Raw genomic sequence first — 18,463 nt, 5'->3', positions numbered from 1 at the left:
GCCACTGCACATTAGAAAGGAAGGGGTTTCAAGACATTTGCATAGCTAAGCATATGAACTGGGCACACTGTGCATAAAAAGAAATTTTCTCTTCATTTTCTGTTTTTTAGTTTTTGTTTTTAAGAGACTGAACAAATAATTTGGCCTCATTTTAGGAGGCCTTTTGTACTCAATTTCCTTTAAAATGCAGGGGATCCAAAACTGAGTAAAAAGGAAACAGCATAGCCAATTTCCCTCTTCCCTGTTTTATTACACTTCAAAAACTTAACAAATGGAATATTAAATTTGTTTATTTCATCTATTATAAATAAATACAAACCTTTGCCTAGAATTTTGCATTCTGCTACCGGTATAATGTGAAGATATATATTGTAATGTGAAGCTAGATAACAATTAAATGGCCCCTTTACAATTCAAATCACACTGAGCAAAGTCTCAATAAAATCTGGAGTACCTTGATTGCCATTCATGTTGGTAAAATATGCCAAACACTAGCAAGATCTTTAACTAGCCCTCATTTGCAGGTACATGGCTTGCAGAACTTCTTATGAAGTCTTTTTCTTCACCCGTACATGTTCACACAATTGATAAGAAAGCATGTTTGCCCAAGTGCAAGAACCCCAAGTGAGGTTCTTTTTCCTTTTTTTTTTTACCCTTAATTAGATAGCTATCTCTCTAATTACAATTTTTGACAAAATGTAACTGTTCATAGCAGTGTGTCGAGATCAATATGTAAACAACTGCTGTCCAGTTCTTTAACTTCAAGAATAGAGAGTAAGCCTTTATATTGTGTATACAGGCATAAAATATGTAAATGTGATGCTGCAAAAGGAGTTAGCTCAATGAAAACCAATGTTATTGTGGTTTTTTTTGTGTCTCTCTTTTGTCATCCGCAACAACAAAATAAAAGGAGTTGATTATTTCAGTGCAGAAAGAAAGGTTTTCATCCTGAAATTACAAAAGGCTTAAGATAATTCCAGTGAAATCTCAAAAACATTGATTAAATCTGTGATGAATACAGACCATACAGGAATTATAGTGTGTGCTTGATATCTCAATGTTATGGGAGAAAACAAGGATAAAGGTTCCTAATCCTTATGCGAATTGTCTACCTACCTATTTCCAGGAGTTGAAGACAAATTTCTGCAACTCCTCTTTTTCTTCCTCTTCTTCTTCTTCTTCTTCTTCTTCATTTTGTTCTTTCCCTCCACCCCCTTTTTTATTGTTAAAATTCCTGAAGCCAAGATTTAGTAATTGAAATTTAGAATTTACTATAGAAATATGTTGCTATAGCAAAACTGAAGGGCCTTTTAAGGCCAGTCCACATACGTTTGATTACCATGCTGTGTAAAGGATATGATTCATGAGACCTCTTGTCCGCTCTCTGCTTTCAACTCAAATTGAGGGAAAGAGTACCAGACTGTGGGGGCAGAGCTAAGAATTGATTCGAGGTGTTGGGAGAAAGCTTTTCTAGTCTGAGCACCTACCTGAACCCAACACAGTTATTTCTCTGAAAGGACTGTGCAGGTTATAACCAAAAAGTCACACATATGTTAAGACTTTTCTGGGTGAAGTTTTGAGCCCTCTGAAACTGTAAGGCTTGTGAGTTAGACACCTCATACTGCATTAGGAATAGATTTAAAAGTAGTTAATAATGATCAATCAGTGCTTCTTCTTAATAAGGACACATCTGTTTATGTCATTTTTCAGGTATGATAAAGCTTATTCTTATATATAGCAAGTTTCATCTTGAAGTCTCCAAAGCACTTATGAAATCATAAACTACTGCAGAAAATGTGAAACATACTCACCTGTGAAATACACTAATGTTCATCAAAGTACAGAAATTGAAGCAACAGTAAGGGCAGGAAATGGTGAATAATGCCAAGTCCACATGAAATTACGCAGGAAATTCAAGGCAACAGAATATAATTGTTGACTTTAGGGTTTGCTGTTTTTCTTACAGAAAGACCAGTGAGACTAAGGTCCTTTCAGTGTCTCTTATCTGAAGGAGCATGTGTCTACCTCCAGAACAGAAGGTTAGACGAATAGGCATTACTTCATTGCAGGGGGAGAAACCAGCTGGGAGTACTACAAAAACAACTTTTCTCCATTGACTAATTTTTTAAAGAAACGAGATCATATTTTATAAACTGTGAAATATTGTGAAAAGTTCAGTTCAGAAAGTGCAAGTGGTTTAAAAAATCAATGATCCATGAAAATTTAGCATACCACCATTCCTCATATTGGCATACATGCATCTCCTTCCTCTTCATGTACCTTTCATTTTTGCCTGTAGCATGAGGTCTGTCTTTTATTTTGCAAACTTTCTAGTACAAGCCCATGCAAAAATGCATGCTTTGTTGTATTGAAAATTACACATTTCAGGACATATCCTGACTTGTACTTTAACGGAATAAAATTCACTACCTTTGTTTGTGTATTATTTAATCTGCAGATTAATGCCTCAACTCCAAACTGGAGATAATTTCACTGGCAGTGTTAATGCAGTAAATGACTCCTCCTTCATTGTTCTTGTGTTCTGAGAAACCCATGGATGAAAACAAATGTGTTAAATCAATAAGATATGTACAGGGCATCTTGTAAAATATTTTGTCTACTGTTCAACAAGTATGCTTAGTCATTCAGAAGGACCTTTTTTGTTTTCTATTCCACTTTGGCCTTTCAGCCCGTCTTTTGATATGGGCATCTTTCAGTCACTTTGACTCAGGAAAAATTGGAATCAACGTTACCTTCCTTAGCTGAAAGATCTTGCTTCTCCATAATGTGGAGATAGGATTTTCTGTTAAGTGAAGAGTAACGAATATTAAATATATTAAAAGTATGATGCAGTGGTTAGACAGCAAGATGGAGTTATGGGAAACATACATTCAGGTCTTTACTGCGGTCTGGATTTGTGTAATCTTTGCCAAAGCAGTTAACCTGTTTTGGCCATAGTTCTGTTCTGTAAAATGGAGAGTGTAAAGCTAGACGTGATCCAGGCCACCCTCCAGAAGGTATTATAAAATTAGAATCACTGCTTAATTATTTTGAGAGGCTTGAGTAGAAGATGTTACAGCTATTAACATTTATATTATTAGCAGTGTTCTCTCTATTGGCAGTCGTAGTAGTATAAGTACTAATATTTTACTCTTTCCAAATAGTTGCTCTACCCTCGTGTATGTATATTTAAATGCACACACATATATATACACTGATATAAATACATACACACACACATATATAAAATCATATAATCTCAGGACACATCCAGCAAAACCTACAGTTACAGAATCAATTTTCTAAGTTTTTCTAACCGATCACTTTTAAGACAGATCTGCTACAGTAGTAGCAAAATAACCGTGCAACAAACAATGTCATGCAAATAAGAGGGGGGGGGGGGGGGGAGGAAAAACTGTAGGGAAGTATTTGAACTATGTAGGCTTCAATCAAATCCCATTCATTAAATCTTGTAAATAAATCAGTCCCACATCATAAAGCCTGTGCAGTTGAAATGCTTTGGAAGAGCTTTTGGAAGAAAAATCCCACCCTTCACATTCTTCAGTATAAATGTCTTGTGGAGAGACATAGGACTGCAGTCCCCAGGCTTGCCAATCCCTTATCTTTTGTGAATGTTAAATTAATATTTAAAGCTATTTATTCAAAGTTGACTTAACCACTAGAATAGGAAAGATCAGACAAATCAGTTGCAAGAAATGAAGTATGAGGAAACCAGAACTCTTTGACAAAGTATTCCTTGGAGTAAATGTGTTGAATGAAGCCAGCGAGTAAATGATAAGGGCCTTTGCGCTCTGGATGTAAGAAAGCAATTTATCAAGACTACATGAACTCTCCAGTGACCATAAGCCAAGAAGAAACCAAAGCAGAGGAGGAGAAGTCCCTATAAGATTATTTTAAGTGTTCAGAAAGTTCTGTTTAAAAAAAAAAAAAAAAGGCAGAAGTGTAGGTACTGCAACATGCTCCATAAAATGGAGAGGAAATTAAATGTAAACATTGATATTCAGTAAAGTGTGTGATGCCATATATAATTCCATCATATTTAACTTCACAGGGGGATAAGAATTACCAGCATTCAGTGAACCTTCCCTCCCTTCATCTCTTTAGGTTATTCATGTCACAGTGAATAATGTAAAATTCACACAGAAGGGTAAACTGAACCAAAGTGTATTACTTACCAAGCAGTTCAAGTAGCAGCATGATTGGCTTTATGCTATCTTACAGAACTAGTTTTTAGTATGTTTCAAAAGTTGGGTTTTGGGATTTTTGTTTGTTTGTTTTCTCCCTTAGAGGTTAACTCTCAAACTTTCAACAGTTCCAGTTAATTTTGCATGACTGCAGTTATGATCATGAAGAATTCATTCATAAATTTTCGAGAATTTCTTTCGAGTTATGAATGTCATCTTTTGTGTTCAAGTGGGTGCCACTATACCCTAGGAGTTGAAGTCAATCATAACCTTTGCAAACTAGGCCTGGGTTGGAGTGCCTATGTGATAAAGAATTGGATCGGTCTACAGATACTTCTACAGAAAACAGTGTACCCCAAACTGGATGTGCTTAGATAATTCTATGCTTTTCTCTTGCCTTTCCTTTAGCACTTATCTTACTCTTAGCCCTTTCTCTTTTCAGCCTTGGACAAGCTTAGTACTCAGCACCTCTACCACCCAACCCAAGTGGAGATTGTGCAGTCCAACGTCGTGTTTGACATCAGCAGCCTGATGCTCTACGGTACCCAGGCCGTGCCTGTGAGACTGAAGATACTACTTGACCGACTTTTCAGTGTGCTGAAGCAGGAGGAGGTGTTGCATATTCTACATGGCTTAGGCTGGACTCTGCGGGACTATGTCCGGGGCTACATCCTTCAGGTAGGAAGTACAGCGAAGCATGTTGCCAAGCTGTTAACTGACATATTTTTCTTTTTTCCTGCACAGCTAGTTACTGGGCCCCCACACAGATAGAAGGCTGTGAGGTAAATTGAGTGTGTCATATAGAAGGCCAGTGATGGTGTTGGCAAAATGTGCCATTTTTACCTAAGCCAAAAAACGCAGGTTCCTCAGTACCATAGTGTTCCTTTGTACTTGCTTACCCTTATTGTAGGAAATACCACAAATACTGCAAATACTTAGGTTAGCTAGCTGCAAGCCTGCCTTAGTCATGAAGGCAGCTGGCATGTTTTCAATGACTACTCTCTGACTTCATAAACTAGGATTTGAGTCAGCAGCTCCTTCAGCTTTCTTTTCTTCTTTAAACTGACACCTAACACGGGATAGATATCAGAAAGTTGTGGTAGTGGTTGTATTTGGAAGCATCCTGATAATGTAAAATATCAAAAATCTTTTTAAAAGGTCATTTTAAAAAGGTAGCTATAAATAAAGCTTAGCATGTGGCTTAGTTAAAGTAAGCTAACAAAACCTAAAATAATTAAACAGAGAAAACAAATAGGCTTGCTTTAATCATTAATATTGCCATGCATATTTATAGCTGCTTATCTGCAAAAAAATACATCATCTGTTAGGGTCTGAAGTTATTTATTCCATTTCATGTTCACCAGGCTGCTTCTGATTGAGAATCTAATACTACATGATTGTGAGTGCTGTAAATTGCCACTTACTTTGTGCGAGCTCAGCACCTTTCAGAAGTCATTCAGTTATTCAGGTGGACATGCCAGGAAGTGGAATTTCCAAATTTAAGAGAAAGTTTTTCAAATTTATTTTGTTATTTTCTAAGGCAAAAACAACTTACTTAACATTGCACAGAAAATACAGGAGTATTTATTCCTGACACGGGCAATTCTGAATACTATTCTTGAATTACCCTTCAATTCTCCATCCTTAACATGAAAGCAGTAAATTAGTTTTACATATGTAACTTTACATTCCATATTCTTAAACATTTACAAATATTCTGGATATCCAGATCTTCCCAGAAGATTCCCTGAATTGTCAAACACTCTTAAAGGAAGGGTAATAAGCAAGTTATTACTCTTATGATGAGACCATTATTCTTGTGTACAAATGATGGGTACAAATGTAATGCTTAGAGTATTTTAGAATTCTTTCTAAAAGAAAGAATTAGCATCTGTTTTGTAAAAGGAAAATGATACATGTGTTCACATATAAAAGAATCAATCTTTTCTATTACCAATCTACAACTTGTAGATATATATAGATATTTATACATAGTACTTGATCTACATGCATAGATATATATCAATAGATGTATATCTATAGATGAATAAGATGGATATTTACAGAGATACATATTTTTAATGGCAGTATGTACTTATTGCACCATATTTTATATTCCTGGATTCTAAATGCCACTGACTGTCAGGGCTGGAAAAATATGATTCATAAAAGATACCCTGTAAAATGCATCTTTTCCAAGATATAATGACATTTGTTAAATGCCATGAATAATTAGAGATAACTATTACATGCCTAGAATGCAATTCAGTATCCCTTATGGACAAGCAGACTGACTGAAATCAGTAGTTTCCTTGTACACAGATTGTCAAATCAGGCCCATATTGATTTTGTTTTCATTATCTTATGGAATTATATTAATATATGCAAGAATGGTTTGTCATATAATTACATAGAGGTTTATGCACGCATCTGAATGGTGTAAAGCCCTATACTACACCATTAGGCTGGAGTTTAGATTATCTGGCTAAACTCAATCACAGTATAGCCCTCAAGGCATGATTTTTACTATTATTGCATTCAACAACAATATATTGAATATTATGTCAGTTAAAGGAAAATAATTATCAAGGAAAGTTAAGGGCAGCTGTTAAAGTCTTACCACATATTGACTTGGTTAGTGCTTGGCTGTGGATTGTGTTAGTGAGTAAATGAAGACATCTAACATAGTAGGAAAACCTATCTGTTAGTTTAGCTCTATGCCTTTTTTTGCATTAAAACTAGGAAACTTGGTTTATTAAAAAATTAGAAAACTATCAATAAGGCATGTATTTGGAGAAATCTTATACTACAACCCTTTTTTTTTTTTTTTTTTTTTTTTTAAATGAAACAAACAGCATGCAGGGAAAATTTGAATTAGATAGTATTATAATAGACCCTAATACAGTAAGAGTGCACACTACTGAAAACTATAGCTACTGTAACCTTCAAGCACAAGCTCTTTCATGAAATTGATCCTTACGAAACCGGCACACTTCACAGATTTATTTGGGATTTTTGAATTTAGCTTCTCCTACACATAAAGGTTCAGAGGAAATCGTATTGTCTTACTGTGAAAGAACCAAATATGTGAAGTATCAAAGATTACCCAAAATATCACTAGACTGTTGCTATCATATAGTACATTCAGGGATGTGTCACTCTCAAGCCTGGAAGTAGAGTTACTCTTCCTTATCTGTGCAGACCTGTGTAAGTTATAATCTGGTTTATTCAAGTGCTGCTAAATTTACCATGCATTCATACATACAAATTGTTTATCAAACATACAAATATGCTGTAATGTTGTCATTAGGTATATGCCAGTAAACTAGCTTGTTTATCTCTAACATAATGGTCATCACAGATTTCCAGAATATTTAGTTCTGATTAGAGATCAGCAATTATCCATAGCAACAAAGATTTACAAAACTAATAAAAGAAAGAGAATTTCATTAAAAAAAAATCACACCATGGGAAGCTGTGACAGATTAATCAGTGCTGAATTTGCCCTGAATCATATTCAACATTTTAAAATATTTTACCAATTTCCTTGAATAGAATAGTTCTGTAAAAATAATCTTAGGGTAGATATGTCCATCAAAATATTTTATTTTGCAATATTTCTACATCTTATTTTTTTAAAAAGCCGTAATAGGACCTTTCTTTTGAGAAGAGCCTCCCAGTTTTCTCCCCTTAAGAATAATTCAAGGGGAAATGAGACACAGCCAAGAACCGTTTAGTTGGGTACTAGTCTACAAGATGGCTCAGATTATTTGTAATACTCCTGTTTTCACCAACAGTGCTTCTAAAAAGCAAACTGAAAAGCAACTTGGACAGAGAAAAACACAGTATCAAGATTATCTTTCAGTGGGTGCATTAATGGAGAACAGGAAGCAAAGGAACCTATAAGCCCATGGAGTGGCTGAGGGCAGGGTAATGTGCTATACTGACTTTCACAGTGGGGCAGTCAGAGCCTGGCTAGCAATCGGCAAAAGATAATTAGTCCTAGCAAGTGGCCTGCATGCGATAAATCAATATTCTGGTGAATAGTTACCTGTCTCTGAAGTAGCCATGAGTGACTTTAGCTCAGCAGTCTCATCAGAGAGCTTACGGGCTGAATGTTTTAGAGGAGGACATGTTTCCTCATTTGTGAGTGTAATCCCAAAGAAACTTTCTGCAAAGGGAAACACTTTCCAGACTGTGTCTCTTCTGTGGCCACGTAGAGCACTTACTAGCCTTGCTTATCTGGTACCTATCGTGAGGACCCAATTTGATATATTTAGCGCAGAACTGTTGATGAAACCATAGGCTGTTCTCTTTGGGAGGACCCAGATACAACTTTCTTTACACAGCAGGGAGTTATTTTGTCAACAACAGTAGGCTGGTTTGGGTCAGGTTCTGCACCTGCTCCTCGGAAAGAAACGTGCTTTGTTACTCTTATGATTTTGATGCGGTTTCTTTCGCCTCCATGTGATTAAGCCTCCAGCTCTGTTTGGGTTCCAGCAGAGCTGAGCAAGGGCGTTACTTTGCCAGACATCCTCTTCCATTCCCTACTGCAGAATACTTTACCCGTCTTCACCAGTGTAGCTGTGAGCTTAATTGCTCCCTAGCCAGGCGCTTTCCAAACAAGCCAGGTTAGGAAAATGCTCCCGTTAGGCGTGTGCAAGTTAGCTCTGCTCATCTGGGGAAGAAAGGGCTGGAGAGCAGTTAAGCCACTGGTGGCAAGCAGCTGGGGCATGCAGCTTTCACACCGGTCCAGCTGCACACCACCAAGCATGTGATCGCAACTGAGAAGCCAGAAACTGACTCTTTGCAAATAATGATTTAATGTTGTATTTTAAGTAACAACTCAGCACTTTCCCAAGTGTTCCATGATCAAATAGTTGTATTCCCATAGTGTAAAAGAGTAAAATAAATATTATCTTTATGGTGCAAAGAGGGAAGCAGAGGTACAGAAGGTCTAAGTGACCAGTTTGTATCAGAGTTAGGAAAAGAAGCTAGACTTCATAATCCCATTCTTTCTGACAACCCTATGAAAAAAGGTGGATTCTAGTCAGTAGCTTACAGGTGAAATTTTGGCTGTCGGGCTCCCTGGTGCTGCTCACAGCTGTGAGAAATAAAAAAAAGAAAAAAGAAATCTGGAAAAGTACTGTATGATATTGGCCACAAAAGGTGTGTTGCTTACAATAGTCCATGCACTGTCCAGTGCATGGGACTTCTAATCCTAGATGAAGATCTTCTCAGTGGCAATGTCAGTACTAACAACTGAGGAAATTCTAAGTGACTGTGTATTGTTCTCTACTTCAGAAAAGCTGGAAATTGGACTAGAGCGGACTGCTTATCTTTGTGGCTTCATTGTCAAATTTGCTCATTTTAAAACGAAAAGGAAAAACTTACAGTTAATGACTTTTTCTGCCACTGCTGATTTATGCTTGTGTATTTCCTTGCATACAGATCATCAGATCAGTTCATACTTACAGAGTTTAGTTAACTCTTCCGGTGGTAACAAAACACTCAGGGTAGACGCTGGCTCATTCTGCCATTGCTCTGATGGCTCTGCAGGATGTCCTGCCAGGAGAACTGTTTCAGTTGCTGAAGCTGGCTGACAGAACAAGGAGTATCTTAGGGGGGAAAAAAAAAAATAGACGTTTTTCAAAAAGGAACATCCTATCAACTAAAACGACCTTATGCAAACTGTAAAATAAGTAGCATAGCTTAAATTATCCAGTTCTGAGATTTGTAAATAAAAATGTATTCACAACCAAATTAAATACTCCCATATATTAGTGTTGCATTTGAATGACATTTTCTCAGAAAACTACAGGAAATTGATAGTTCATGCATCCCACTATTACTTCCAGATTAGGTCAAGAGATTTAGGGAGAGACCATAGGACTGAATTCAATCTTTTCTAACAATACTGTTCTTTATTTATTTTCTGTTCTTTTCCTGAGTAACCTGTTAGCACCTCATCTCCCCTTAGCATGGGCTAAGGGCCTCCTCTAAGATCTTTGAACTTTTGCTGAACTGAGTCCAAGTGCAAGGGCTTGGGTTTAATTAAACAGCTTGTCAAACAGCCTGCATTGCTTAAACATACATAGCATTAGAAGGAAAACAAGCAAACAGAAGGGGATCTGAGGGTATCAGCTTATTCAAGGCAGACAACTAGTGCTGTAGCCTGTGGTACCATTCTTTAAATCTAATGTTATTTATGAGCTATAATCATGGGTCATGTGAAGTTTCTGTCAGGTTGTTTTCCCAGGACAAGCACTCTATCATAACCAGAAGCCCTACCAATGATAGTATGCCGTGTTATTTGAGATAATGAATATTACAAAGTTAAAATAAATTGACAATCAAATTATGATATGATGAAAACTAAATAAAAAAAAAAGATTCCGGTTACAATCCAGAGAAAGTTCTGATGACAATTACACACCTTCAATACAACTAAAATGACTTCTGTACGTGAAGACTCTGTGTTCAATTAATTGATATCTCTTCTCATTCCTCATTTGTCTCTTTGTCAATCTATGTTAATTAATACTTTGCACTTATTTAGCTGTGACCACTGGAGGATTTCCAAGCATTTTAAGGAGCATTTAGTCTTTCTGTGTCTTTATGATGATTACGTCGTGTTTATGGATAGTAAAACTGATGCAAAGAAAGATTAAAATATTTATCTGGAAAAGCCTATGCCAAAGGACAAAGCGGAACCAAAGTCTTTCACAAACTAGTTCATGTTTCCCATAATAAATGCCACCTACATTTAATTACTTGACAATGAAGGGATAGCTGCTCTTCTTTTACAGCTTTATTGGTTGGCTTTTTTCAGACATGTTTTTGTGTTTTCTTTTCTCCTTGAAATTATTGTCTGAAATGCTCAAATACGTCCCTCTCTTCCAGTGTTATTTTCCAGTGGATACCTTTGAGTTACCAAGACTCAAGGCTGAATAACATATATCCAGAATTTTAGTCTCACGGAGCAAATGTGATTTAAATCTGTCTCTCTCTACTGTGTGTCCTACTTAATTCTTTCAGGGATCTGCAAGAAGCGCAGGGATCTTTTTAAAATAAAGCAAGCAAAAGGTCACAAAGCTGTTGGTCAAAGGGAAAGGGGGGAGAGTTTTTCCAGGAATCCAAGAAATTGCCATTGTCCCTCTCTGCCATCCTCCTGCTCTTTCCACTCCAGCTTGCTGCTTCTGTTGTCACCCCTTCTTCTTGCTTATCCTGCCTCCATCAGCCTCACTTCTGTTTTGCTGCCCCTCCTTCTCCACTTTACCTCTATCACAAAGGGATGAAAAGGATCGGTTACATGATGTGTCCATCTCCCCGGTTTTCCATCCCTCCCTCAGCACCACTGTTTGCTGATATTTGTGGCTGTGATCATCTGGAAGGGTTTCTTCTCTCCCGCGTGAGTCACTTTACCATGACTCTCTTGCGCTCTGTGAAACGGAGATCCTCTGCTGTGCCCCTTGCTCTTTTGTACGCATTTCAGCCACACTAAGCCAGGAGTGACTACCCTATCTCTGCTCTAAATTGAAAGACAAGAAAAAAAAAGAAAAAAAAAAGAAAGAAAAAAAAATGGAGATAAACTTTTAAGGACTGGGGAGGGAGGAAGCAATGAGACTTTGCATTGAGGCAGGGGACACAAAGCAGTGCCACCATACTGCAGTGTGAAGATCTTTTAGGTTTTCGCCATGTCTGCACAGAGTTTTCTTGCCCAACAGCTCCAGGCTGCTTTTGATGCCTTCTTTCCTAATACCTCCTTATTCGTCCTATTCCAATTCCTTCCTATCACTGCCAACCATACCATGACATTTTATTTATCGTGCCTGTTAGTGCTTGAACTGGGAAAGAAAAATAAAGGCCAAAGAGTTCAAAGGCACTTCCAGCTGCCACCAGGACAAGTTACATGACAACAGATGTCTTGGTTACATTCAAAGATCATTTGGATTTTCAGGATATGTATAGCTGGAGAGCAGTGCTGTCACTGCTCTGTGGCTTGTGTCTTGCAAGGGTAATGAAGCAGAGGGTTGTATAACCCCTAGTGATCAGCAGCACTATACACAATGCTAGTTCATAATTTTGCTAAGAAAAATTTAGCCTTCATAACCAGTTTTTCACATAATTCAGGAATGTAGAGGTGGCCTTTCTAATGGTAAACATTCTGGCTGTCAAAGACCAAAACAACAACAACAAAAACCCAAACCAGAGACACACTGTCGTGAATCTGTGTTTCTCTCACATGGAAGGCTTACTGTTCACAGTGCTGGGTTCAACAGAGGCAGCAATCTCACTGACTGAGCTAGTTCCATGCAGCTGGACACAGCTACTGGGATGCAGAGCGAGGACATGGTCTATCAGGCACAGGCCAGGACCATGCTTGCTTTCTTTTTAGAATGTAGCTGAAAGGCTCTTCACCTGCCAAAGCCTGAGTTTGTGTTCTGGTGTCTCTCCTGTAATAACTGATAAAATCACAAGAACCTAAAGCAGAGTGGGGGAGTAAGAGGGTGAAAGGGCTGGTTAACTGTTCAAGTTGCTTTAGGTGTAAGTGATGCCAGCAAGCATTTCAGGAGAAACAGGACCCAGAACTTGGGACTTGGCAGGTAAACCAAGGATGAAACTATTCCCAGCTATCTTATTTTAGAATGCATTTGAATTTACATTAACCATTTATGATCACAAAACTTTCAATAGGTGCATACATATAATATACATGCTATATATCATATATCATGTTATATGCCTTCTGTGTTTTCTATATGTGTATTTTATTATGATATAGCATATAATTATTGTATGGATTTATTTATATTACCGATGTGTTACGCACGTACTCATGTGTGTACAACAAAGGTCTCAATTTTTCAGATTTATCCTCTGTGGATAAGGGACAGGGATGGATGGGCTTTCCTCCTAGCTGGAGAGTCACTTTCGTTGCTGCCCGTGCCCTGTGAATCCTTCACCCAAAGGTATCCTGCACAGTGCCAAGGAATGACTGCTGAGTTGAGGACAGGAATTTAGGGTTAGCATCTCAGGTTACTTGTAATAAGCACAGAGATCAATTATAAAATAAAGAAAGCAAAGGGTCACAAAGCTTTTGATCAAAGGAAAGGGGGGGGAGAGTTGTTCCAAGAATCCAAGAAATTATCATTGTTCTTTTCACAGAACACAGGACAAAGGTTAGTACTTCTGCTTTTTATAGACTGTCATGTCTACAGAGGACCTCAGGCTGAATTCAAATCATGATCCGGGAGGTGGTAAGGTCATGGTATTAGCCATTCAGCCACACATCAATGGAGATTAACTCAATTAGATAGTACACAGTATTGGTTCCTTCCAGACCATGACACTTGAATGGATTTAAGACTTTTCCAAATTTAGACACCTCTTGCTTTTATTTCTTGAGTTTAGGGGTGGTTTTGATTGTCTGTATGTCAGAACTGGCTTCAGGCACTCATGAAATTTAGGCCCTCAGACACTTAGGTATCAGGAAGGGCCCCAGAGAATCAAACTTGTCATCTGTCCAGCATCAGTTGATTTACTGCTTTTCTTGAACTCTAAGGGATCTCAAGGGGACTTTTTCCCTTGCAGCACTGATCTTTCAATGAGGTGCTAGTGCCTGTCCTGAGCAATAACAAGGAATAACAGTGAAGTGTGAATGACTCTTATTAGAAGGGGTAAATGTCATTAGCACTTATTGTTGCCTTCTAGGCAGTAAGAGCACAGTGCTGAATGTAGACAGACAACCCTCTTTTACTTACCAGTGTACATTTTGAATCTAGTGAGTTGAGTTTTTATATTTTAATTAAGAAATTTACTTTCCTTATGTGCTTTGATTGTCATTTGGTACCATGTCCTAGAATTTTGAATGCTTAACTTGGAGCCAGGAAACGTGTAATATTTTATTGCCTATAATATATTAACTTGCTGCACAAGTCCTTTGTGCTTCAGCTTGATTTCCCTCCTCCCTCCTCCCCCATGACTCTTGCAAAATGATCTAATCATCCCAATTAATACTGGGATGTTGTTAATTAATGTTTATGAAGTGCTTTGAGATCCTCTAATGAAATAGAATGTGAAATTAGTATTGTTCTTTAGTTAAATTCTGAAACATCAACACTAGAATCATAGTTTCAGTAACTATTTTATTTTTAAAATAATCTTTTTAGCAAATATAAGAGGAAGAAATTGTTTTGTATTTTAATTTAGTCACTCCCTTGGATAACTTTTGCTATTTATAGTAGGGAGAAAGTAAGTCTGCATATATCCTGTCTCCTTTGAAATCCATGATGAATCTTGCATTGTCTTTAGAAGGGCCAAAATTGCACCCCCATAGTCTTACATTTCTTCTGTGGAAATAGGTATGGAGATCTGTTTTATTCCACGAGAGTCCTCCTGAAGACCAGTAAATCTGTTGTAGGACAAGTAGATTTTACTGCTGGCTTTGTATATGTCAGCTTGCTTTTATATATATATATATATATCCATACGTGTGTGTGTATATATGTATAGCCTTCCTAGTATTATGGTTGAGTTGACACTATTTGATTTTTGCCCATGCACTGTGGATATTGGATGTCTTTAACTTGGTTCTGAACTGGCATATGCTGCTACTGTCAGGAATGAAGGGAATCAGTTTGGCCATCAGGTGGCTTGCAGCTGGCTTGTGTTGCTCGTGGCCTCCTATTATATCAGAATAATTCCCAGAATATTTGGGAATAGCTAGGACAATGCCTGGGCAATTACTATGTTCAGCTAGCTCAATAATAGCAGCGTGAATGCTTGGGGAATGGCTTGAGAAAAGGACAGTCACTGAATAAGGTCAGCATGTTTTTAATATGAAGCAGTTCAGTATTACTACAGTAATTACTACAGTATTACAGTTTGAGGTAAAGTATTAACCTCAAACATTTTAAGGTCAGAAATTCAAGTTCTAAATACTGGGGAATTGATTTAGAAGTATTAGGTCTTTTTTTCTACTTTCCATTTTATACTGGAAAATTTCAGGTTTTTATTTTTAAGCTACTTCTTTACAGCTTTGAAACCTGGCTTAAAAATAATGCAAAATGAAAATTCCTTTTGGAGGAAAAAAAAAAAAAAAAGAGAGAGAGAGACAGAAATCAATCCAAGAACTCCAAGAAGCAGTGGCAGTGAGAAAAACACCTATTAATATCACAAGATATTTGATAAAATTGCCAGAATTGGCTATTCTGCAGTTGTAATGAAAAGTGAATTAAAAATGCCAAGTACCTTATATGTTCCGATCCTCACATCCTTCTGATCCCCATCTTTTAGAGAAAGAATTCTCTTTAAAAAAAAAGAAAACAAGTAGTAAAAACCAGAATTTAACTAGTACTAATTCAATCACTTTCCACCTGGGCCTGATTTTCTCTTGTTACAAATATTTCCAACCAACCTACCGAATGGAAAATATTGTAGACATGAAAAGTTGTGAGGACGTGGATGTAAAATCCATGCCATCCATTTTATGCCACAGCTAAAAGTGGAGATTTATTTCTATGGCCAAGGGTGCAGGGTAGGAAAAAAAAAAAAAAAGAGAGAGAGAGAACAGGGGAGGAAATGTTGGTAGCAGATTGCTGGCACAATTGTGCCTGGGTGATGCTGCTCTGCACCTGGATGTTGGAGCTCTTTTGAGACTATTGGCCAGCAGAGCTGGGGTGGCCGAGAGGGGGGGATGACTGACATTTATGATGTGCGTATCTTTTGCTGCCTGCAGACCAGACATCTTGCTGACAGTGGAAAAATAGCTTTCCAGGAGTCACTTCCAGCCTTGTTTAGTGGGCTTGAGGAGCCTATGTCCCACAAATCAAACACAGCTAGCAACTTTATCTCACTTTATGATGGTCTCAGAATGCCTCTTGAAAGAGTAAATTTCTCATAATGTCTACTTGTATATATTCTTGGAGCCCAGTACTTGATATGTTTGGAGCTGAACAGCCTTGTAGCCTCAAATGTATTCCAATTTGCTAATTTTATTGCTGTGTTATAGTACACTATCATTGTATATAGTATTATTACTGTCTTATAGCAATATTTAAATGAGGGGAGTTGTTTATTTTGGTAGTTTGAAAAGTTCAGCTGGACTGAAGAGTTAGCACAAACTTGGGGTCAATACAGCCATTTTTCTTAGGCTTAGAAACAGTGTGACATAAATAACCTGGGCTTTACGCTTTTACTAGAGTCACAGAAATAATAAAACACATATATATTTTTAAAAGCTATTGCTTTTTTGTTTTTTTTTTTTTTTTGGTGAGTAGTAATCTGCAGGATCAAATAGATCAATAAAAATTTAGCACATTAGCATGGAACTGCTCACTATATCAATGTAAAGATTTGTTTGGAGCGGGATGAAAATGTCAACGCAATAGAAAGTTTTATGGGCTTTCAAGTGCTTTTGAGAATTTAAATGTCAAACCAGTTTGAGGTGCTTCAGAAGTGCTTCAGATTGAAAAATCTGAAATGAGTGTATATATATACTCCCATGCCTGAATAATAGCTTCACTAACATAGCATGAATTGCTGCACTCTTTTCTGTGTGACAGTATTAGTCACACCAGACATCAGATGTGTGCCTGTAAGGGCTCCCCGCTATTGCTAGCCTGCTTTACGCTGCGGTACTCAATGACTATAAATCCCTCGCTGATGTGCTCACTTTCACTCCAACACGGTGCTTACCCTAAGTGCATGTGAGAGAATTGTATTGCAATCTCAGCAGCTACCGCACTGCACACGAGTCCTCATTCTTCTAGCTGCTTTCCCAGAGGAACAGGACTTGTGCGATGGAGCTTTGTGCAGCACATACACACACACATACATATAAATATATATGTGGAAATACACGTGTGTATCTGTGCGAGTCTGATGGAGCTTATATGTGAGTGTGTTTGTAGATATAGATAGATATATATGAATGTATGAGTCTATGTGTGCCCGTTCTAATAACCTTAGCAATAATTGGTCACCTTCAGCTCATTTCAAGGGTCAGGAAAGAAGGAGCTGCAGATGCTGGGTAGTGGGGAGGGATGCTGGTCATCCCTCCACTGCAGGAGAGGCAGTTCTCATCACTTACATGGCACCAAAGGAACTGCAGTGGGGAGGGAGGGGGAGAGGGGTCATGGAAATGCAGACCAAAGGAAAAGCCTCAGCTGGAGCTCTCCGCTTACTGGGCACCAGAGACATAGCGCCATAGGAAACCAGGCTTCATTAGATGCCTCGCTCAAAGAGCTGCTTGTCGTGGCACAAAGCAAAGTGTCTAAGCATCTACCCAACTTTAAACATTTAACTCCTTTGACTTAGCTGGGATCTGCTCGCATGTAATAGTGGTTTTTTTCTGAACTGGAGCTGGATGAATGTATGTTAGCTTAGTCAGACGAAGTAACTAAACAGTTCCTTTCCTATAAGCATTGCCATTTACTTGAAAAGCAATGAATGGTATATTGTGGGAACTGTATGAGAAAGTTTGTTTCCACTAAGAATTGTATGTTTCTGGACATTTTTTTTTTTCTCTTAATTGTTTTCACTGGGGTAGACTCTGTTTCTCAGTGTACTGACATTCATTCCATCTTGCAAAGCCAGGCAACCAGCCAGGGATCATTTGTGGCAGGTTTTGCACTTTGGGACTCTCAAATGAAGCAAATCCTTTCTCAGCTTTAGTCACGAGGTCCCTGAGCCAGTTTCGCTGTGTGTGTGAAGACCAGAGACTCACTAAAGGAAGTTCATAGCTTCTTTGTGCCAGGTTGCTGCTCTTTTTTATTTTATTTTATTTTATTTTATTTTATTTTATTTTATTTTATTTTATTTTATTTTATTTTTATTTTATTTTTGGTCCTGTTTCAAGCAAGAGCTTTATGGAGTGGATGGAAAGAGGCAGCAGTAGTTGCCTGCCTACTTGCTCATTGCTGTCCCAGCATTTGTGGACGGGACATATGGGAGCTCCTGTGTCCTGGATTTCTTTCCTCCCCAGCTGAGAGTTTTGTAGACCTCCTAGAGCACAGGCCTATTGCTTGGGCTGAGCTCATTAAGTGAGAAGCACAAACCATGAGATGAACTTCTGCTGCCTTTGAAATATATGGACATAACCGACCCCCCACAAGAGAGTAAGGGGCATTTGGAAGCGTGTTTCAAAGACCTGCTAATTTGCGAGTGACAGAGTCAATGTGCAGAACACACTGCAGCTAAGGATCGGACACAGGGAATGGAAGAGTCCTTAAAATTTATATTTCCACCAAACTTTG

General features: G+C 37.9%; 1 protein-coding gene across 1 annotated transcript in view; it reads left to right on the top strand.

Moving 5' to 3' along the window:
* The window catches only part of BNC2 (basonuclin zinc finger protein 2), a 320,822-nt gene that overhangs the window by 218,521 nt on the left and 83,838 nt on the right, over window positions 1-18,463 (top strand). Inside the window, exon 4 of the mRNA XM_088532024.1 lies at window positions 4,648-4,883. Within this exon, the coding sequence (XP_088388150.1) occupies window positions 4,648-4,883 (236 nt within the window). The remainder of the gene's footprint in view (window positions 1-4,647; window positions 4,884-18,463) is intronic.

This window comes from Tinamus guttatus, unplaced genomic scaffold (assembly GCF_059628265.1).
Source record: "Tinamus guttatus ecotype Peru unplaced genomic scaffold, ASM5962826v1 Tinamus_guttatus_pri_ptg000450l, whole genome shotgun sequence".
NCBI classification, from domain to species: domain Eukaryota; kingdom Metazoa; phylum Chordata; class Aves; order Tinamiformes; family Tinamidae; genus Tinamus; species Tinamus guttatus.
Note: the sequence above shows the minus strand (reverse complement) of the source record. Positions and strands in the feature narration are given on the sequence as shown.